The 23,733-nt window shown below is 36.5% G+C and overlaps 1 protein-coding gene across 1 annotated transcript; it reads right to left on the minus strand.

The window, feature by feature from the left end:
- Positions 1-1,394: 1,394 nt before the first annotated feature.
- LOC127418728 (transmembrane 9 superfamily member 4-like) lies at positions 1,395-22,620 on the minus strand. Its single transcript, XM_051659462.1, has 18 exons — positions 22,584-22,620; positions 21,578-21,682; positions 21,158-21,257; positions 20,844-21,012; positions 18,015-18,159; positions 17,620-17,743; positions 17,202-17,320; positions 17,005-17,116; positions 16,859-16,929; positions 16,642-16,774; positions 12,799-12,880; positions 12,630-12,705; positions 12,419-12,502; positions 8,086-8,261; positions 7,905-7,968; positions 7,318-7,437; positions 5,742-5,831; positions 1,395-2,241 (listed from the first exon to the last, which is right to left on the minus strand). The coding sequence occupies exons 1-18, from the start codon at positions 22,614-22,616 to the stop codon at positions 2,092-2,094; spliced, it is 1,953 nt and encodes a 650-aa protein (XP_051515422.1). The 5' UTR covers positions 22,617-22,620; the 3' UTR covers positions 1,395-2,091.
- Positions 22,621-23,733: the final 1,113 nt, after the last annotated feature.

Consider the following 23,733-nt stretch of genomic DNA (forward strand, 5'->3'; position numbering starts at 1 on the left):
CTGAAAAAAAATAAATAATAATAATTTAAACCACTACACCTTAGAACCACCTCACTTTCTGGCAAAAGTCTCCAAAGATGAGATCTGAATATGCTGCAAGTTTTTTTTTTATGAGGAATCTAAAATAATGAGACCAACGGTGTGCTTGACATGCCTGGTTCCACCCCATGACATTATAGATGCATAAAGACTCCAGTCAGAAGCGATGTGTAACATTGTGAGTCAGTGTACATCACTTTAAAAGACCACAAAAGGACCATCAGAAAAAAACTGATTTAAAAAAAAAAAAAAAATGACCTTAAAATGCTTCCATTTGGAGCCAAATCCTTCAGCATTGATGTTGATCTTTACATTTGTCTTTGGAGATGTTCAATAAACCTATAAATTAATGGTAGAAACCACATTAACTCAAATCTAAAACTTAACATTGATGCAAGCTACTACCTTCTACTGACCATCACCCACCACCCACCAAATACACTGCAACCTGCTGCACAATGCACAGATGTTGTGCTCCACATCCTGTTTTTTGAGGATACAGAAGGTGGAGTATCACCATCAATGTCATGAGTGGACATAAATGGACATCCACAAAAACATAATAATAAAAAAAAAAAATGCCTAGTGTTATAAATCGCAGATGTGAACTTGAAGGAATATTCTGGGTTCAATACAAGTTGAGCTCAATTGACAGCATTTGTGGCATAATGCTGATTACCACAAAAAAGTTTTTTACTCATCCCTCCTTTTCTTTAAAAAAGCAAAAATCGTGGTTATAGTTGAAGGGGGCCAATTTTGAACATTAAAATACTGTTTCAAAAGTTTAGCCACAAGACATAAATTATATGCGTGTAAACATGATTTTAGTGTGATAAATTCACCTACTAACCTTTTCTGTGTAACGTTAGAGCCAAATTTACAACTTTGTTACCATGATGATGTAATGTCAACAAACCCTAAAACAACTGTAAAAACAACAATTTAAACAACAAAGTTTTAACAGAAGATTTAATGCAAATGCTTTTATAAATTTATAAGCTTCACATTTCTGTTTAAACCCTCCAAAAATTGGCCCCATTCACTTCCATTGTAAGTGCCTCACTGTAACCTCGATTTTTGCTACGAGTCGAAATGAATTTTTGTGGTACCCAACATTATGCCACAAATGCTGACGATTGAGCTGAACCCGGAATTAAAGCTGATGTGTTACTTTTTCTGTTAAAATACTTTCTCCTATCCAAATAGGCAACTATTAGTAAGTCATTCAATCTCTAATTTCCCTGAAAACTGTAAGCAGTGTCTCTCTGTGGCGCTGTGAAAATGTATCAGTTTGTTTAGAGCGATCCACTTAGACACGTCCCAACATTGTTACTCAACCCAAAGCCCCCCCCCACCCCCAAAAAAGAAAACTTTTTAAAGTGTCACAGGAATTACATACTTCAGCTTTTCAGGAACAATTTAACAAAGGTCTAATGGACTTGAACTGAGCAGAGAACAAGGAAACACAAGGAAACGTACTTGTTTTTTTAATGTACTTGCCTTGTCATGTCTTTACATTCCATAATTTCAGTCCATGCGACATATAATGACCACAGAGTGACCACACTTCCAGCAGGCTTGTCACACACATATATACACACAACCCAAGACAACAAGCATTCAAAAACTCAGTTCTGAATCAAAGACATGGGAACGAGTTCAAATTAAACATTATATTAAAAGAGGACACAAAGTTAACTTGTAAAATAATATCATATGCAACTAACCCTCAATGTCTTCAAAAGCATGAAACCCGGCCTCCAAAATCCAACATCCCCACCCCAAAAAAGGAAAATAAGTCATTCGACACACTTTGGCCCATGTTGTTTGTGTGCAAAAAGATATACAGACATTAAAAAATTTAACAGTTCATGATGTTTCTCTCTGCAGAGACAGGGAAGTTTTTGACTACCGTGTAGAAAACACTTCTTACCTCCAATCCATGGGGGCGCTGTTGCACCTCATACGCTGGCAATTGACACACACATCAGTGCTTGCTTCACAAAACAAAACAAAAAAAAATCTAAATCAAAAACCGAAAGGAGATGCATATCAATCGATTTTGACTGCGGCGTAAATTTTCCGTATGAACACGTATGCGGCGTAGAAGCCAATCGTCCCCGTTAGCAGCCAGAAAGACAAAACCATGAGGGCTGTGTAGCCAAAATACAGCAGAGAAGGAATAAACTCCACAATGTCCAGCTGAGAAAGAAGAGAAAGAACTATGTAAATGTTTAGTAAACAAAACACAGAGAGATAAGTCAGTATTTTTGAACAAATAGACAATAAAAGAATGACTACAATTGTTTTTTCAGAACATAAAGCTCAAATGGGGGATTCTCACAAAACCTGTCAAGAAAATGTCCTGGTCATATTCAGCCCAAAATCAATAAAAAAAAATAAAATAAAAAAAAATGAAATGACATTTTGCATCAAGAAAATGAAGCCTACATTTAAGAACACAAACATATACACATATATATGGGTTATTCTACAGGAGTGATGCAAAATGTTGTCCCCCCCCCCCCCCCACACACATATATATACAGGGATGGGAGGGTTACTTTTGAAATGTATTCCACTACAGATTACAGAATACATGCTGTAAAATGTCATTTGTAACGTATTCCGTTAGATTACTCAAGGTCAGTAACGTATTCTAAATACTTTGGATTACTTCTTCAGCATTGGTAGACTTTTTCACTTGTTTTGACTATAAAAACTCTGCCAGTACATTAAGACAAAATACACATTAAAAATACATTCTCTGAAAAACCTAAATATCTTATGCAGTGTTGTTTCTAAAACAAAATAAATCAAATTGATCTTGTTTTAAGGATTATTTTAGATATTTTTACAGGAAAACAATACAAAAATTATCATCAAGAATATGATTTTTACCCTAATATCAAAGGTCTTACTAGAAAAAGAAATTATGATCCAATGTGAATTTTCTTGATAAAAAAATATGATCGTGCCTGTTAACATGTGCATGTAAAATGGCTAGAAATAGCATTTTAACTTAGCATAAAGCTGACAATTTACACAAGGTTTATTTCTATTTCTTCTGCTCCAAACTTACTTCAAACGTACTTCTCTGTCTGCTCGTATGAATGTAACACATCATAAGAAAGTGTTTCACTGCTGTTCAAATGCACTTTGGATCGCATCATTTATATAGATAAATGTTTTCCATCTGAAAGGACTAAATATTAAATGAAACACATGACAATAAAATGCAAAGTAATCTTTTCAGTAATCAAAATACTTTCTGAATGTAACTGTATTCAAATTACCAATGATTTAAATTGTAACTGTAGTGGAATACAGTTACTTATATTTTGTATTTTAAATACGAAATCCCATTACATGTATTCCGTTACTCCCCAACCCTGTATATGTATATGTGTGTGTATATATATATATATATATATATATATATATATATATATATATATATATATATTATTTTTATTTATTTATTTTTTTAAGGGCATATATAGGCAACTGACACATATTTATAAGTCAAGTTGAGTTTTAACAGAGGCAATATAAATAATTTATGTAATAACTTTACAAATCTTTAAAAATAGTGGTTTATATGTTCTTTTCTATTGGGTGGCACATGTCCTCCAATCTAACCCCGAAAAATACAATTAAAAATTAAACACCTAAATTATTTTTATTTTTTTAAACACTTAAACAATGCACCTTGTCAAGTCCTACTGAAATTTAGTTGACATGAGTCTTTTTTTTAAATAATAATAATAATAATATATATATATATATATATATTCATTTTGAATGAAAAATTGTTGTCTTGTCAATACCAAAACAAACACAAAAAGTCTCTCTGGATTGAAACAAAACTTGGCTACACCCCAAACTTTGTGACCAGGAAGACAAATTATGCAATTTCCTCTCCCTGGACCATGTGGTGAGTAGATGCATTTTAACATTTTGAAATAATAGTGTTGTGAAGTCAGAAAACCTGGATGTGTTTTTAAAAAGTGTCATTACCGAACTTGTTGTTAGTCTAATAAAACACAAAATGTTACATTTTTCGTGACTTTCCTCTGTTCAAATGAGTAATGTCTAGAATTCTACTGTGCTGACATTTTAATATAAGGGCAAAATTAGTCAATACTGAAACATTTTTTGTCATTAACGAACAAGCTATGGTTGTTTTGGTATTGACATATTTGTTTTGGTAGTGATAAAGTTGTTCTTTCAGATTTTATTTTAAAAAATATACATAATTTATACATATAATACATACATTCACCGAGCACTTTATTAGGAAGACCTGTAAACCTACTTATTCATGAGTTTATCTAATCAGCCAATCGTGTGGCAGCAGTGCAGTGCATAAAATCAAGCAGATATGAGTCAGGAGCTTCAGTTAATGTTCACATCAGCCATCAGAATGGGGAAAAAAAATTGATCTCAGTGATTTCGACCGTGGCATGATTGTTGGTGCCAGATGGGCTGGTTTGAGTATTTCTGTAACTGCTGATCTCCTGGGATTTTCATACACAACAGTCTCTAGAGTTTACTCCGAATGGTGCCAAAAAAAAAAAAAACATCCAGTGAGCGGCAGTTCTGTGGACAGAAATGCCTTGTTGATGAGAGAGATCAACAGAGAATGGCCAGACTGGTTCGAACTGACAAAGTCTACGGTAACTCAGATAACCGCTCTGTACAATTGTGGTGAGAAGAATATAACCTCATAATGCTATTCTGAGATGTGGGTTGGTGCTATTTTTGGCAACAAGAGGGGGACCTACACAATATTAGGCAGGTAGTTTTAATGTTGTGGCTGATCGGTGTATATATATATATATATATATATATATATATATATATATATATATATATATATATATATATATATATATATATTTTGCATTGTGATATTTATAGAAACTTTAGCACATTTTACCCCCCAATTATCATTACCACAATGTGCCTGAAGATTACTTTTACTTAGGGATGTACCAATACCGATACTGGTACCGGTTTCGGGTCAGATACCGCGCTCATCCTCGTAAAAATGCTCCAATACCAAAATACCATCTGACGTACGAATGTCATGGCGTTAACATTCACATTATGTCCTAGTGAGATTATTTAACTTGAAAAGCTGTGATTTAATGAGATAAATACATATATAGTTTGCATATAATTCAAATGTGAGCGCTTGTGAATGTGCGGAGACAGTGTTGTGCTAACGCCGGCTGCTGCTCATACCTTTTTATTTAATTATTTTATTTTTTTTATTTTATTTTTTACAATCAGCAACAATGAAAAGCCAAGGGAGTACTACTATGACAAATACTTTTTGATGTAATAATATAATATATATATATTTTTCCATGTTGGTGTAATAAGAAAAACATAACGACTACCATTTGTCACATTGCGTTAATGAGAATCAGGGGTAAAATTTGCGTAACTGTCATGAAAATAACATTGCAGTTCAAAAAACCTTAATGGCCCTAAAAAGGCTTCAAATTTTATATGCAAAATATAATTTGTTTTTTTATTTCTTTTGATTTTGGAGTTAAAATGGACCAGGTGTGAGTCACCCCAATATCTGGGACTCGTTTCAGCTAGAAATTGTAATCAAATCGCACAACAGAATCTTAATCCAGACAATTGTAACTGTGCTGACAAGAACAAAGAACTGAAATAAAGTTTACCTTGTTAACAAAATAGAAAACAGCATAGACTAGGACATAAAATGCAGAGCCTCCGGACACAAGAAACGTCCTCCACCACCATCGATAGTCCTGCAGGGGGAGGAGCCACAATGATTGACACTTGTGTTTATTCAATCGATAGCAACAATAAGTGAACTGGCACAGAGAACTGGAGTGAGCACTATCATCATTTTAGAGATAATTAAGCATGCTCAGTGTTTACATAATTCAAATGGATTGACCTTTGCTTTTGTTGTTATCCTAACTACAAATATTTGCCTTTTTATCTTACTGCAAGGGTGAGCGAATATTTCATTGCACAGTGTGTCAAATGTTATAGAACTCTTGGCTGGGTCAATGGGTACAACGAAATAAGAACACTAAACAAATGAAAGAAGCACTTTGTTTACACAAGATGGTGTTATTTAGAGCAGTTCTCTAAATAATTTACAGGAACTTAAAGGTATAGTTCACCCAAAAATGCGATTCTCTCATCATTTACTCACCCTAATGCAATCCCAGATGTGGATGACTTACTTTCTTCTGCTGAACACAAATGAAGATTTTTAGAAGAATATCTCAGCTCTGTAGGTCCATACAATACAAGAAGGTTACCAAAATTCAGAAGGTACAAAAACCAAATTAAGGCAGCATAAAAGTAATCCATAAGACTCCAATGTTTAAATCCATATATTCAGATGTGATATGATAGGTGTGGGTGAAAAACAGATCAATATTTAGGTTCTTTTTAATTATAAATTCACCTCCCTGTCCAGTAGGTGGCGATATGCACAAAGAATATGAATTGCCAAAAACAAGAAGTGAAAGTAGAGGTGGATAGTAAAATACGATTTAAATATTGATCTATTTCTCACCCACACCTATAATATCGCTTCTGAAGAAATGGATTAAACCACTAGAGTAAAATAGATTACTTTTACGCTGACTTTATGAGCTTTTGGAGCTTCAAAGTTTTGGCCACCAATCACTTCCATTGTGAGGACCTACAGAGCTGAAATATTCTTCTAAATATCTTTATTTGTGTTCTGCAGAATAGAGAGAGTTATACAAATGAGTGAATGAGAACATTTTCATTTGTGGGTGAACTATTCCTTTAAGAATTACCCCCCTTTTTTACCAACACCTACTACATTTTTTGCTTGAAAGGAATAGTTCAACTCAAAATGAACATTCTGCCATCATTTACAAACCCTCATGTTGTTGCAAACCTGTACGACTTTATTTCGTGGTACATAAAAAGGAAATGGTAGGCATTAAGGTAGCCTCAGTCACCATTCACTTCCATTGCATCTTTTTTCCATATAATGAAACTGAATGGTGACTGAGGCTAGCATTCTGCCTAACATCTTTTGTGTTCCACGAAAGAAAGAAAGCCATACGGGTATGAAAAAACATGACTTGTGTAAACAACTTGATTATGATCAATTGATGTGATGATCATAACCATTAATTTTTGGGTGAACTACCCCTTTAACATAAAGCTGTGCGTGCAATAAAAATAAAAATGCATACATTTATTGCAGTAAGTACTAAATGGCTCAGTTCACACACCCACCTCTGCACATAGCTGGAAGTAGGCCATGACAATGCTGATTTGAGAGCAGGAAACCACAAGAATGATGAAGACAAGGAAGAGGAAGCCAAACAGGTAATAAAACTGGTTTTCCCAGATAGCCTATAAGAGTGCATGATATACCAAAATGAACTTATATGCATACATTCATAGCACAACTTCAAAAAACAAAACATACATGTACCTATACAAGTCCTTCACGAGTCATGTACAATTCGATGAAGTTATTCAGGGAATCAGATATTCGTGCCAACACCATCAATGTAATATGTCATGTGTATTGTTCAGTAATCAATGGCTGCACTTCCAAAAGTTCAGGAGAAAACTAATAAACAGTGGGGTCAAAGATGAAATGGTTTGAAATTTTAGTGTTGCGTTACAACGTTTCACCTGCTTGCAAAGCAATGTTCCCATGAATCATGTGAAAGGACCTTTAGAGCATCATCATGCTTTAACACTGTGCAAATCTGCACTGAGTTTGTCCAGGATTAAATAAATGTTGTGCCTGTATTACTGTAAATGAAGGTGGTTTTGGTTAGGTAATGAGAACAGGGGCAGGTTAGACTCACACTAAAGATGAAGAAAAGCTCAATAAACATGGCACCGAATGGCAGAATTCCCGCCATCAGGATTCTGAAAGGAGAGAGCATCGGCACCTCACATTAGCATGCACTGACTGTCACATGGCATCAGAGACTGAAGAAACTGCTGGTCAGAAATATAATTACAAATACAGAGAGTGCCACATACCCGACAAACTTGTTCATGTACCAGCGCTGCTCGGGGACCTGTCGGGGGATCTGATTGGTGCGAACTGGATTGTCATATGGCTGCTTCCGGAAACCAAAATAGTAGCCCAGGAACACAAGAGGCATAGAAATACCAAACCACATACACAACAGAGCTAGCATTGTAGTGAAAGGAACCTGCGAGAAACGTGAAAAATGAGAGATGGTATTAAATATACAGTGAATAAGTTTGCCTGTGTTCATAACAATTAGTTTTTACTAGGGCTGGGTATTAATACAGATTTCCCGATTTGATTCCGATTCACAAGCTCTCGATTTGAGATCGATTCATATGGGTATATTTCAGTTATAATGTCCCTTTTGCATACGTATGAGAAGAAATTATTTTCCAGATCATGCACTTTATTATACAGGGGACCTTTTAACTTTAACCTAAAATTAACAAAAATATACATTTAACTAATTATATTTTATTCGTTTTTCATCACTTGTCACATTTTGGCTTTTTAAAAATGAACAAATCCATGTACCTAAAATATTACATTTCATATTTTATTTTTTGATACATGTTTATTGTTTTAATTGCATAATTTGTACCATTTACAAGTATTTACACTGATTTGTCTCTTTAACAAAAAATGGCATACAGATCATCTGTAGAGGAGCGCATGTTAACGAGAGAGACTCTGCGGCTTTATCTCACCTGTGATATGCATGATTAGAATTAAATATTTATTTTTTGTTGTTTTTGATGAACAATTGACTGTAGAGAACAGAAAGAGTATTAAAAGAGACCTTATTCAATGACAAATGGATTGATTGGATCTCGACTTTGGACATAAATTACTACACGGAACAACTTTTACTCTCAACACGTGGTGAAAGGATCTCGCTACTGAATACTTCAGCACTATACTACACAATCACTGGTGAGTAAAATCTAAACATTTACCCACCAGTTGCCAAATATATACAGCTGAAGTCAGAAGTTTGCATACACCTTAGCCAAATACAGGTGCATCTCAATAAATTAGAATGTCGTGGAAAAGTTCATTCATTTCAGTAATTCAACTCAAATTGTGAAACTCATGTATTAAATAAATTCAATGCACACAGACTGAAGTAGTGTAAGTCTTTGGTTCTTTTAATTGTGATGATTTTGGCACACATTTAACAAAAACCCACCAATTCACTATCTCAAAAAATTAGAATACATCATAAGACCAATAAAAAAAAAACATTTTTAGTGAATTGTTGGCCTTCTGGAAAGTATGTTCATTTACTGTATATGTACTCAATACTTGGTAGAGGCTCCTTTTGCTTTAATTACTGCCTCAATTCGGCGTGGCATGGAGGTGATCAGTTTGTGGCACTGCTGAGGTGGTATGGAAGCCCAGGTTTCTTTGACAGTGCCCTTCAGCTCATCTGCATTTATTGGTCTCTTGTTTCTCATTTTCCTCTTGACAATACCCCATAAATTCTCTATGGGGTTCAGGTCTGGTGAGTTTGCTGGCCAGTCAAGCACACCAACACCATGGTCATTTAACCAACTTTTGGTGCTTTTGGCAGTGTGGGCAGGTGCCAAATCCTGCTGGAAAATGAAATCAGCATCTTTAAAAAGCTGGTCAGCAGAAGGAAGCATGAAGTGCTCCAAAATGTCTTGGTAAACGGGTGCAGTGAGTTTTCAAAAAACACAATGGACCAACACCAGCAGATGACATTGCACCCCAAATCATCACAGACTGTGGAAACTTAACACTGGACTTCAAGCAACTTGGGCTATGAGCTTCTCCACCCTTCCTCCAGACTCTAGGACCTTGGTTTCCAAATGAAATACAAAACTTGCTCTCATCTGAAAAGAGGACTTTGGACCACTGGGCAACAGTCCAGTTCTTCTTCTCCTTAGCCCAGGTAAGACGCCTCTGACGTTGTCTGTGGTTCAGGAGTGGCTTAACAAGAGGAATACGACAACTGTAGCCAAATTCCTTGACACGTCTGTGTGTGGTGGCTCTTGATGCCTTGACCCCAGCCTCAGTCCATTCCTTGTGAAGTTCACCCAAATTCTTGAATCGATTTTGCTTGACAATCCTCATAAAGCTGTGGTTCTCTCGGTTGGTTGTGCATCTTTTTCTTCCACACTTTTTCCTTCCACTCAACTTTTTGTTAACATGCTTGGATACAGCACTCTGTGAACAGCCAGCTTCTTTTGCAATGAATGTTTGTGGCTTACCCTCCTTGTGAAGGGTGTCAATGATTGTCTTCTGGACAACTGTCAGATCAGCAGTCTTCCCCATGATTGTGTAGCCTAGTGAACCAAACTGAGAGACCATTTTGAAGGCTCAGGAAACCTTTGCAGGTGTTTTGAGTTGATTAGCTGATTGGCATGTCACCATATTCTAATTTTTTGAGATAGTGAATTGGTGGGTTTTTGTTAAATGTAAGCCAAAATCATCACAATTATAAGAACCAAAGACTTAAACTACTTCAGTCTGTGTGCATTGAATTTATTTAATACACGAGTTTCACAATTTGAGTTGAATTACTGAAATAAATGAACTTTTCCATGACATTCTAATTTATTGAGATGCACCTGTACATTTCAACTCGGTTTTTAATCGTAGAAAACATTCTCCGTCTTAGGTCAGTTAGGATCACTATTTTATTTTAAGAATGTGAAATGTCAGAATAATACTAGAGAGAATGATTTATTTCAGCTTTTATTTCTTTCATCACATTCCCAGTGGGTCAGGAGTTTACATACACTTTGTTAGTATTTGGTATCATTGCCTTTAAATTGTTTACTTGGCTCAAACTTTTTCAGTAGCCTTCCACAAGCTTCTCACAATAAGTTGCTGGAATTTTGGCCCATTCCTCCAGACAGAACTGGTGTAACTGAGTCAGGTTTGCAGGCCTCCTTGCTCGCTCATACTTTCAGTTCTGCCCACAAATGTTTTTCAGATTGAGGTCAGGGATTTGTGATGGCCACTCCAATACCTTGACTTTGTTGTCCTTAAGCCATTTTGCCACAACTTTGGAGGTATGCTTGGGGTCATTGTCCATTTGAAAGACCCATTTGCGACCGAGCTTTAACTTCCTGGCTGATGTCTTGAAATTTTGCTTCAACATATCCACATAATTCTCCTTCCTCATGGTGCCATCTATTTTGTGAAGTGTACCAGTCCCTCCTGCAGAAAAGCACCCCCACAACATGATGCTGCCTCCCCCACGCTTCACGGTTGGGATGGTGTTCTTCGGTTTGCAAGCCTCACCTTTTTTCCTCCAAACATAATGATGGTCATTATGGCCAAACAGTTCAATTTTTGTTTCATTAGACCAGAGTACATTTCTCAAAAAGTAAGATCTTTGTACCCATGTGCACTTCCAAACTGTAGTCTGGCTTTTTTAGGCAGTTTTGGAGCAGTGGCTACTTCCTTGCTGAGCAGCCTTTCAGGTTATGTCGATATAGGACTCGTTTTACTGTGGATATAGATACTTGTCTACCTGTTTCCACCAGCATCTTCACAAGGTCCTTTACTGTTGTTCTGGGATTGATTTGCACATTTCGCACCAAACTACGTTCATTTCTAGGAGACAAAATTAGTCTCCTTCCTGAGCGGTATGATGGCTGTGTGGTCCTATGGTGTTTATACTTGCGTACTATTGTTTGTACAGATGAACGTGGCACCTTCAGGCATTTGGAAATTGCTCCCATGGATTAACCAGACTTTCTGAGTGTGAAGGTAGGTCTTAAAATACATCCATAGGTACACCTCCAATTCACCAATTAGCCTATCAGAAGCCAATTGGATAATTGATTAAAGGCTTGACATCATTTTCTGGAATCTTACAAGCTGCTTAAGGGCACAGTTAACTTAGTGTATGTAAACTTCTGACCCACTGGAATTGTGATATAGTCAGTTAAAAGTGAAACAATCTGTCTGTAACCAATTGTTGGAAAAATTACTTGTGTCATGCACAAAGTAGATTTCCTAATCGACTTGCCAATACTATAGTTTGCTAATATGAAATCTGTGGAGTGGTTAAAAAATGAGTTTGAATTACTTCAACTTAAGTGTATGTAAACTTCTGACTTCAACTGTACATTTTAGCCACATAGCATGGAATTATGTTGCAAATGCGATTTACTCCCATTGTAGTAGAGAGTTGCACATAGAGTAAAAGACTGATCTTGGGATTTAAGAATCAATATCAAGAACGTTCAAATGAAGACCTCGATGCATCGGAAAATCAATGTGTTTTAGCCACACCTAGTTTGTACTATAGATTTTCTGTGCTTACTGCAGTACATTGAGTGAATTTGAAGAGATACTTACAGCACCAGAGGAATGTTCTCCCCAGATGAAACAATTCAACACGAAACAAATTCCAAATACGACAGCCGGATACAGAGTTGCAGTCTACAAGGACACACACATATACACAACATTTCTTAAATGCTATTTTATTTGCTTAATCTTTTGGACAGCATAAACTCCAAGTTTAATTATTTTGGATGCAACAAGCACTTCAAGTGTTTTTACTCACACAGAATGCTCCTTTCTTCCATTTGTGGCCTTTAAGAGTGCGGTAGAGGCGACCTGCAAAGTATCCTCCAAACAAACTGCAAGACAGGACATATGGTTGGAGTTTGACCATGGACAATTTTGAAAATGCAAAACCTGATTTAGCACATGGCGTTTTATTGTAAATTTACCCCATGAACATGAAGAGGAAGCAGGCTGTCGTCATCAGAGCTCCTCGACTGGATGGAGACAACATTCCCAGCATAGCCACAACTATAAAGCACAAGCACAGTTTGATCATGTTGAGGAGTGCCTAAAGGAGACACATGGGCTCTGTTCCAAAACCTAGAGAGCTACACTGCTGTCTGCATAGGACGGCAGCATCATAACTGAAATGCAACCTCATAAGCGACCAATCTAATAAACTGTATATAGGCTACATTTGTCTCTTACAAAAAAAAGCATGCAGGAGATTCTACTCACAATTGATTACAACAGTGTTTGCCATTAGCATGTTATTAAGGTAACAACACAATATTCTAAATCAGTGATTCCCAACCAGGGGGAAAGAATAGGATTTTGCTTAACCTATAAAAAAATTTATGATTTAAAATAAAAATAATAGGGAATATGGCTGGGTAAAAATATAGATTTTTCAATTAATCGCAAATCTTCGTTTGAGTGAACTGATACAGATTCTAAAAATCCCAAGATCGCTCATTTAACATGCAAAGTTAAGCACCAAGATCCTTTCACTGCGTGTTGAGAGAAAAGGTTTGGTTTAATTCATTCCATGTAATGTGTGTCTAAAGATGAGATCTATGCAATCCAGTCATTGATAATGTCTCTTTTAATACCCTTTCTGTTCTTTACAGTCAGTTGTTGATTTAAAAAAAAAAAAAAAAAACTAAACATGTAATTCTAATGAAGCCGTGCAACTCCACTCTCTTTAATATGCACTCAACCAAAACAAAATGCTGAACTACCGGTATTCTTAAAGAGACAGAACAGTTTTAGCACTTGTTCTACATATTATTGTAAATACTTGTTTATTGTTTACACATAAGTTTTACTATTTACATGTAGGCCTAACTATAAAAAAAAAAATAATAATATATATATATATATATATATATATATATATATATATATATATATATATATATATATATATACACACACACACACACATATATATATATGGGCTATCAATGGATACACATTTTTAATTGAATGATTTACATGATATCCTGAATTAAATCGCATATACTAATATTTGCCGAGAAAAGCCCACAAATAACAATCATATATAATATTTAAATAATTATAAATATAATATACATTATAAATATACAACTCAGACAATTAAAATGCATTACATTATTGTGGCAAACGAGTAAACATAAGACAATACAAAAAGTGGCTTTATAAGGCAATTTATTGCTTATTTCCATATTACTGAACAAAAGCCAATTATGGGCCTACAGTCCGCAGCAATTCATTTTGCCATTAAATTTGTCAATCTGTCCAAGATAGATTTATTATAAGGGCTTGCCTAAGGACACGTCAATATATTTCTGTGTCAGACTGACAATTTTGGAGGGTCTCACTTTGGTTGTGTTGCATCATAAACATATCATTTTTAGGTCGCTGTGTCAAGTTAAACGTAGTTTGAAACTTCCGCATTCATCTTGTGCAGTTGCAAGTGTCAAGGAAGCCTGAGAGTGGTTACATCTGCACTTTGCCTATACAGTTGGAGTTCCTCTTACTGCCCCCTGCTGAAAATAGGTGGTACTGCCAGCTTGAATTTCTCATATGGTAAGAATATTCCTTATTGTGGTCCAGTAAAATGGTTAATTTTCGTTAATTTTTTTAACACTGTATTTTTTTTTATATATATAATTAATCGCACTGAATTAAATCGACAGCCCTAATATATATGTACACGTCTTGCAAAATGATGAAAAACTAATGATAAAATAACATTTGTAAAATTAATAGTTATCAGTTAACCAGCATTCATAGTTTGTTCTAATCATGAGTTTCACTGCTCATATGAGCTGGTTTTGTTTTTATTGTTGTTTATGAATAAGTCATAACAGGCAACTTCATTTTTTCATCATGTACATCAGGGATATTAAAATATTAATGATAACGTTAAATTATATTTAGCCTTTTGTACACATCTTTGGTTGTGTCAATGAAGAGGTACTTGACCCTCACTGATGGTGCTGTATGGGTACTCGTGGCAATAAAGGTTGGGAAACACTTCACAAAATAAGCATAAAAAATAAACTGCACACACAAAACAAGCCCATTTTAAATTAGATTGACTTATCTTTTTTTATCAACACTTTTCATATTGACAGAAGTATATTTATTTTTATAATCAACATTTCTTATGCTTTAATAGATTTTTTTCATCAAGCCTAAATTTTGGAATAATCTTTTAATCAGAAGCACATCCATGATGCCTTAAAAGGCTGCCTGTGTACAGTTGAAGCAAGAAGTTTACATACACCTTAGCCAAATACATTGAAACTCAGTTTTTCACAATTCCTGACATTTAATTGTAGAAAACATTCCCTGTCTTTGGTCTGTTAGGATCACTACTTTATTTTAAGAATGTGAAATGTCAGAATAATAGTAGAGAGAACTATTTATTTCAGCTTTTTCTTTTTTCAGATTTGTAGGCCTCCTTGCTCGCACACGCTTTTTCAGTTCTGCCCACAAATTTTCTATCAGATTGAGGTCAGAGCTTTGTGATGGCCACTCCAATACCTTGACTTTGTTGTCCTTAAGCCATTTTGCCACAACATTGGAGGTATGCTTGGGGTCATTGTCCATTTGGAAGACCCATTTGCGACCAAGCTTTAACTTCCTGGCTGATGTCTTGAGATTTGCTTCAACATATCCACATAATTCTCCTTCCTCATGGTGCCATCTATTTTGTGAAGTGTACCAGTCCCTCCTGCAGAAAAGCACCCCCACAACATGATGCTGCCACCCCCATGCTTCACGGTTGGGATGGTGTTCTTTGGTTTGCAAGCCTCACCTTTTTTCCTCCAAACATAATGATGGTCATTATGGCCAAACAGTTCAATTTTTGTTTCATTAGACCAGAGTACATTTCTCCAAAAAGTAAGATCTTTGTACCCATGTGCACTTCCAAACTGTAGTCTGGCTTTTTTAGGCAGTTTTGGAGCAGTGGCTACTTCCTTGCTGAGCAGCCTTTCAGGTTATGTCGATATAGGACTCGTTTTACTGTGTATATAGATACTTGTCTACCTGTTTCCACCAGCATCTTCACAAGGTCCTTTAGTGTTGTTCTGGGATTGATTTGCACATTTCACACCAAACTACGTTCAATTCTAGGAGACAAAATTAGTCTCCTTCCTGAGCGGTATGATGGCTGTGTGGTCCCATATTGTTTATACTTGCGTACTATTGTTTGTACAGAGGAACATGGTACCTTCAGGCATTTGGAAATTGCTCCCAAGGATGAACCAGACTTGTGGAGGTTCACAATTGTTTTCTGAGGTCTTGGCTGATTTCTTTTGATTTTCCCATGATGTCAAGCAAAGAGGCAACGAGTTTGAAGGTAGGCCTTAAAATACATCCACAGGTACACCTCCAATTCAGTACACCTCCTATCAGAAGCTAATTGGCTAATTGCCTAAAAGGTTAACATTATTTTCTGGAATTTTCCAAGCTGCTTAAATGCACAGTTAACTTGGTGTATGCAAATTTCTGACCCACTGGAATTGTGATATAGTCAATTAAAAGTGAAACAATCTGTCTGTAACCAATTGTTGGAAAAATTATGTGTCATGCACAAAGTAGATGTCCTAAACGACTTGCCAAAACTATAGTTTGCTAATATAAGTTGTTAAAAAAAAAGTTTTATTGACTTCAACCTAAGTGTATGTAAACTTCTGACTTCAACTGTAGGTAGCTCACTAGGTTTTGGTACATTTTTAACTGATGTTTTGGTACAAGACATTAGTAATAAAGCTTGTCAGTGTTATACTTACAGATAACAATGAGAATCATGCAGAAGAGCTGGATACCAGAGCCCAGCAGAGAGCTAAGGATCATGGGATACTGTGGAGGACGGAACACATCACCATGAACGTTCTTCCATCCAGATTCCTCCATTGTGTCCTCCTAAAAGAGAGAGGGCACTAAGATACCATTTTACAATAAATTAATGGTATCAGTCAAGAGACTAATCAGAATGAAGTTCCTCACAATGTCATCTTCTCTGTTGTAGTTGGCAATGTCCTTCCTCAAGGTCCTGATGATGATCATACTTAGGATGCCTGCAAATAAACACTTTAGCTACAGAAAACCTGACACGGAAAAAGTAATTTGAGCACGTAGACCATCCTTCATACCTGATAGAAAGAACACCACGACCACAGAGTTGACGATGGAGAACCAGTGGATCTGCACGTCGCTCATAGTGAGGTATGTGTCCCAGCGAGACGCCCATTTCACTTCACTCTCCTGCACAGAGCAAGAGCAGCTATTTATATACACCAGGCAAACACATACCACAGACAGGCTATATGATGATGGAGCTGTGTCTCACCTCCCAGCGCACAGAGTAGGTGAAGAGAATGCTGTTCTCTTTGGATGGGTCGATCTCCTGAGGGACGGGAGCGACGGTTTCAGGTAATGTACATGTGCCCTGCTTGTCAGCTTTTATATCTAGACAAAACATATTATGTAAATGTTGTGCAGTAAACAAAATATAGGAAAATATGTCTCTGTGACAGAAGCAGTTCTCATAATTAAGCAACAAGAGGCTATGCTATACTGTGAATATAGTTATGACAAAAGGTCGATGTTAGACATGTAAAGGCCTTGAGTGCCTCATTGCTTTCATAAAACTCTTACTATAAAATTAAAAGAAATACATTTTCATTGAAGTAGATTCATTAAATCACATCCTTTCGCTAGAGAGGACTGAAAAGCAAAGCTGAAATGTCAGGGCATATGTGACTTACCTTCTAATTTTACACTCTTTGGCATGACCTCAAAACGTACAACACGGTAATTGTGTTCATCCTCCTCCTCCACTTTTTCTTTGTGATAGTACAGTATGAAGGACAAGTGGTTGTGCAAATAGAACTGTAAGGGAGGTACAAAACATCTCACATCAACCAATCATTCAAAAGTATGACGGAGAGCAAACAATGACATCACCTAAATCACAAAAAATGTAAAGATTTCTTTTTTAAGAAACCATGATATGCAAATAGTAGCAGTTCCCTGCCAAGCCTACTGGTACAATTATTTGTTTTCAGAAATTAATGTCCATAAATAAATCATGGATGATTGAGTGAGAGGTAAAGGACTGGAAAAAATTGTGTTGATGGGGAAAAATGCTATTAAGAAGTACCTTCTTGTTTTCGGTGAAGCCGAGCCTGTAGCCATGCTCAAACTGAATATCTTTTGCTGTGTCCTTTCTCTGTTCCTCTTCTGCTCCTTCCTCTTTGTTTGGGTAAAACTCAAGTCGAGTGGCCACAGGGAGATTATCTGCAATGCTGTTCATATGCACAGACATGATAGTCAAAACACTATTGATATCTAGAGCGATGTGTGTACACTACCAGTCAAAACAAGTTTGGTCGCACTTGAGTGAATTTAGTTTTTTTATGATCTTAAAGACCGTTTTATCCAAAGCCTTGTGTAAATGCTTGGAATTAGTTTTTTATACAAACATAAATTGCACCTACGCAACATGATTGCACAGAAATCGGCATGTTGTTTCCGAGAGTTCCAGTACCCTAAGATCGGCTATATTATGCCAACTCACAGACAAGCACCATCTCCGATCAGACATTTTTGCATCGGCTTCAGCTTGTTCACTCATGGTGCGACCGGAAGCCTGTTGCAACAGCAGTGTGGGAGACCCAGGTTCGGCACTGAAACCAGGAAGTAATCTCGTTCATTGACGATCACGATTTGGAAGTTCTATTTTTCCCTCTAACATTAATTTTTTTCTTAACTGAAGGTTAGGTTTAGTTTTGGGGTTTGGGTTGTTGGGTACAGTTTATGAAATATGTATTTCTCTTCACTGCATTACAGCTGAAAACAACTCGCTTTTGGCACCCCTCTGTGGACATTTCACCTGGAAATTGGAGCTCACACTTGCCCATACGCTACCGCTTTGGCCACTGGGGGCAGTGTTTCGAATTTTGGTAAGCACAGACCGATTTTAGCTAAAGAAAAGTCAACCTACTGTTTCTGATTTCTTTCACACACACACACACACACAAAAAAAAAAATAGATGAGTTGGAGCAGATAGTGAGAGAAAAGCAGCCAACAAGTGTCCAGCATACATGGGAACTCCTTCAACACTAAAGCATCCCAGGTGGCACCTCATGAAGTTGGTTGAGAGAATGCCAAGAGTGTGCAGAGCTGTAATCTAGGCAAAGGGTTGCTATTTAAAGAAGCAAAAACATAAATAAAATTATTTAACTTAACTTTTCTTTTTTTTCACTGCATACTTCCATTTGTGATATTTCATAGTTTAAAACTTTTTTCTAAAATGTGGAATATACCAATAAATCAAATTTTTTGATTAGTAGTGTAGGTACAAATATATAGCAGAGATTGCAGCTTTAAAATTAAGATATGCAATAATTAGAATCATACAAATATATTTCCTTGACAAACCAATTAGAAAAAAAAAATTTAATGAAGCTAATATCAATGCTAATCAAGATTCCATTTAGGAGTCTGTCTTTTAAGTAAAAAAAAAAAAAAAAAAAAAAAGGGAGTTTTAATGGGAGATTTTTACTTTGTAAAGTACTTGGTCAAGAGGCAGCTCTTTGTATGGTTACCACACAACGGGCCCTTATTCATGAGACAAGCATAAATGTGAGCAAATCTTAAAATCTTTTATACATAAATTGTCACATTCAATCCAATGGAACAATTTACATAGGAATGGATTTATGAACTAAATATTAGCAGTAGACCGATTTATCATTTTTTCCCAAATAATCAGTGCCGATAGTTGCTTTTTGGGACTATCAGTTACCTGCAAAAATCTACGCCAGTAGTTTTATTTTTTTATTCCTCCATATTCCTCCTACAGTTAGAATGTCTTGGTTCTACAGTGTCACAATGGCCTCTAAGGGTGAAATAAAAACAAAAACGTGGGGATTTGATGTAACTAAATCTTTCATCATTGACAACATTCATCAATATTTTTATCCTCATTTCAATGCACATTTTGTTATTTTGATTAGATAATCAAATGTTCTAAAAAAAAATGTTTTCCTGATTTTCTCCCCAATTTGGAATGTCCAATTCCCAATGCACTCTAGGTCTTCGTGGTGGTGTAGTGACTCGCCTCAATCTGGGTGGCCGAGGACGAATCTCAGTTGCCTCCGCATCTGAGACAGTCAACCCGCACATCTTATCACATGGCTTGTTGAGCATGCTGCTGTGGAGACATAATGCGTGTGGAGGCTTCACGCCATTCTCCGCTGCATCCACGCACAACTCACCACGCATCCCACCGAGAGCAAACCACATTATAGCAACCACGAGGAGGTTACCCCATGTGACTCTACCCTCCCTAGCAACCGGGCCAATTTGGTTGCTTAGGAGACCTGGCTGGAGTCACTCAGCACGCCCTGGATTCGAACTCTTGACTCCAAGGGTGGTATTCAGCGACTTTACTCGCTGAGCTACCCAGGCCCCAAGTGTTCTAAATTGAAGCAAGGGAATGCAAAGAAAAATGTAACTACATGGAAAGGTGCCCCATCGGCACATACATCACTTTCTCCAAGTTCATGTCTTGTGAATAATCATACAAAACCTCATCTGGTGAAATATATAAAAATTCCTTAATCTGGTGAATAATACTTTCAAATTAAGCTATAAAAAGTCAGGCTTTATGCACCAAATCTGAATTTTTCTGGTATTATTGTGATTTTGGACTGCATCTGGGATTTTATTCATTTTGGACTCTTGTAGCCTCAATGTCTGTACCCGTCACAGTAAGGAAAGACTAAGAATTTTTTTTAACATTCTATAAATCAATTTTAAAAACTATCTGCTGATTTATCGGTTATCCACCTTCTCCACCACCTTAATTATAGGTATCAGCGAAATCCACTATCAGTAGACCTCTACTAAATATACAGAAATTCAAACAACTCGTGTTTCATGAATGCTGCACATTGAGTGTTTAACAGTAGTAAAGAAACTCACAGGTGGACATAGTACTCTTCCTGGATGCGTTCGGCTAGCAGCTTGCTCTCATCCACGCTGAGTTTGATGGGGTTATCTGGTTTTTTACACAACACCTCACACTTTTTGTCCACGTTCATGAGAACCGTGTACAGAGTGTTGACGATACGGTCTCCACGCAGAACCTCACCTGAGTGAAAAGAATGTCACAGTAATAAGTAATCCCTTAAAATTGTCAACAGGTTTCGATTATGTAGTTAATATTAAATACTTAAGTGTGTGACTGAATGCACTGTAATGATATTATAATTACGACACATGGTCCTACAACTTACCAAGGTTCTCTGCTTTGTAGACAATGTTGTCAGGCTTACAGAAGGGGAGTGAGTAGTACTCATAGGGCAGCTGGGTTCTAGAGCTTGTCAATTTCACAGCCTAATAATTAGAAAAAGCGAAACGTGTTAAACAGCACTAGAAAAACATTGAACTACAGAGACCTATATTGACAACATGAGGGATCTGTGGAGTGGCTGATTTGAATGATCAAGACTGTGTCAAACAAAGCAGACTGATAAAACTGTCTGGGGAAAACAGGAAGTCAGTACATCAGAAATCAGCCCTAAAATCTTCACAGCTGTTTTCTACACCAAAGTCTAATAAACAAGAATAAAGCAAGAATATTCTTTAAAATGATAGTATAATAAAATAACTTTGAACATACCACTCTTTTTCAAACTTTTTAAAAGAAGCCTCACCTTTATTTCAACAGGGCTGTTCTGATGGAAATTGATGGGCGCAACCCCTGGCACATAAAAGGGTGTTACTGAAGGCAGCGTGGACACTAGCACCAGTGCCCACATCTATAAAGACAAAAAAGACACAAAACCCCCACAATTCTTTATTTACCCAGTCATAATCCCATTGCAGGACAAAAACATATTGATATTCAAAACGTTTACCTAAAAATATTCACAGTCGGAGAGAAGACCCTAAATAACAAACTAACATTTAAAGCAGATTTGTGCCCTACGATATCGAAATCAGGAAATGCCTGATCCCTAAACCACCACAACAGGTAATACAAGCGAATCTGAAACAAACTTCATCTTAAGGGGAAAGAACATAAATTATTCATAGAGCCCAACAAACTCGCCCACTGCCACCCAAATGAGCAGTTTGAGGTTAGTATTAAACTGACATAAACAGTCCTCAAAACTCCCCTCAACTCTCCAAAAGTGTCAATTCAGACAATCAAAACACTACCAACCAGCAGGACAGACACATATGAGCAAAACATCGAGATAATAGTGACTTTAACTGTTATTTTAGCATTTACAATATCATATTTGCATTGATTACGAGTGGCACTGACTGAACGCTAAATCAGTGCAAAAATATCAGCCTGTCTGGTCGAGCAGATAGTTTTTTAGGAGTGTCTGACATGAATGCATTGGAGTTTACGGTGAAACACAGAGTTGTGAGTTAATAAGGAGAGTTGTCTGCTTTAGTTTTGAGATTATTACTGACGTTAAGGCACTGTCACTCTTCGCAAACACTCGATAATTAGCTTCGTGCTAACGGTTTAGGCTAGCCGGCTGATTTGTAATCTGATCAACAGCGCTGAAACAGAAACCACATCATATGGCACGCTTGCACAGAGCAACACAAACACCATAATTCAAATACAGTACGCTCCGCTAATGTGGACTGAAATGTCTTGTGAAATATTGAAATAGAAAAGACTTTAGCATCGACACTCACCATCGCCGCCGCCATCTTGAATACACGTGTCATTGCTGACGTCACAGGAAGTATTTGTCTCACTGCGTCATCATGCTCATGTAATTTCACTTTCAATGCTTTCAGTTAGGGCTTATGAATATTTACACAACAGGGAGGTCAAATCTCTTTATTGTCACTCAACCTATACACAAATGCAACAGTGGTTGAAAGTGTTGGGTGCAGTTCCAAGCAACATTACAGTATGACAATTACAATAAACATCTGATTTACACATAACACAGTTTACACATCTGGTTACACAACACAATATACAATATACACCTAATAATATACAGTATACACAAAATAAGACTGTATACAATAAAAATACACTGTACTTTGAATCATTTATCGATATTATTTAATGTGGGGTTTTCATGTCAGTGGTGAAGAATGTAGAGAAATCATGTTTTTGACATAAATAAACCTATAATTGGTGTGCTTTGTAAGTATTTGTTGGAAGGAAGAATAAGGCCACATGCATTTACATTTATTCAGTTGGCAGATCTTTTATTGAAAACAACTTACAGTGCATCAGTCTATTGACTTTGCATATAGATTTATGCATTTCCTGGGAACCCAAAACATTGTCGTTACTATCATCCTTTCTCTATCTCTACTGGTTGAAATGCAGGAGCTCTGTAGCTCAACTGGTAGAGCATGGATCATGTTTAACCTGGCATATACGATACTGTAAACACATATTTGCATAGCACTTTTAATGCAGTTTGAACTGTTCTTGAAATAGTTTTTTATTGTTGTTTTTCAGTATGTTCTGCACATTATCTTGGGTGCACCCTTTGATCTTACCTCTGTAAGTAATTTATTACCACTTCAAGTAATTAAATTGGACGTCATGCTGCTGTTGCAGTTGATATTTAAAAATCATCTTTTTTTCTGTCTTCAAATGTGACCTTCCCATTATAAGGAAATGGAGGACTCTCCAGAATTAGCTCTGAAAGGTATCTCCCTATTTCCTTCAACACCACACTAACCACCACCTGAACGATAATTCTAAATCAACCAAAAATGTATATTACAGGACAGTAGCCTTTGTACAGGAGTCACTTCCAAGAGGAGAACAAGGCACTCCCAGCAGCAATGAAACAAAACATTTGTGAAATGGCTG

This window comes from Myxocyprinus asiaticus, chromosome 28 (assembly GCF_019703515.2).
Source record: "Myxocyprinus asiaticus isolate MX2 ecotype Aquarium Trade chromosome 28, UBuf_Myxa_2, whole genome shotgun sequence".
Taxonomy (NCBI): domain Eukaryota; kingdom Metazoa; phylum Chordata; class Actinopteri; order Cypriniformes; family Catostomidae; genus Myxocyprinus; species Myxocyprinus asiaticus.

What these genes read in the sequence shown, in the direction of transcription:
- LOC127418728 (XM_051659462.1), bottom strand. Translation starts at nt 22,616, where the DNA reads ATGACACGTGTATTCAAGATGGCGGCGGCGATG. An exon ending in CGTGGTGTTCTTTCTATCAG is followed by an intron (nt 16,930 to 17,004) that starts GTATGAAGGATG and finishes GTTTATTTGCAG; the next exon opens with GCATCCTAAGTATGATCATC. An exon ending in TACATGAACAAGTTTGTCGG is followed by an intron (nt 7,969 to 8,085) that starts GTATGTGGCACT and finishes CTCTCCTTTCAG; the next exon opens with AATCCTGATGGCGGGAATTC.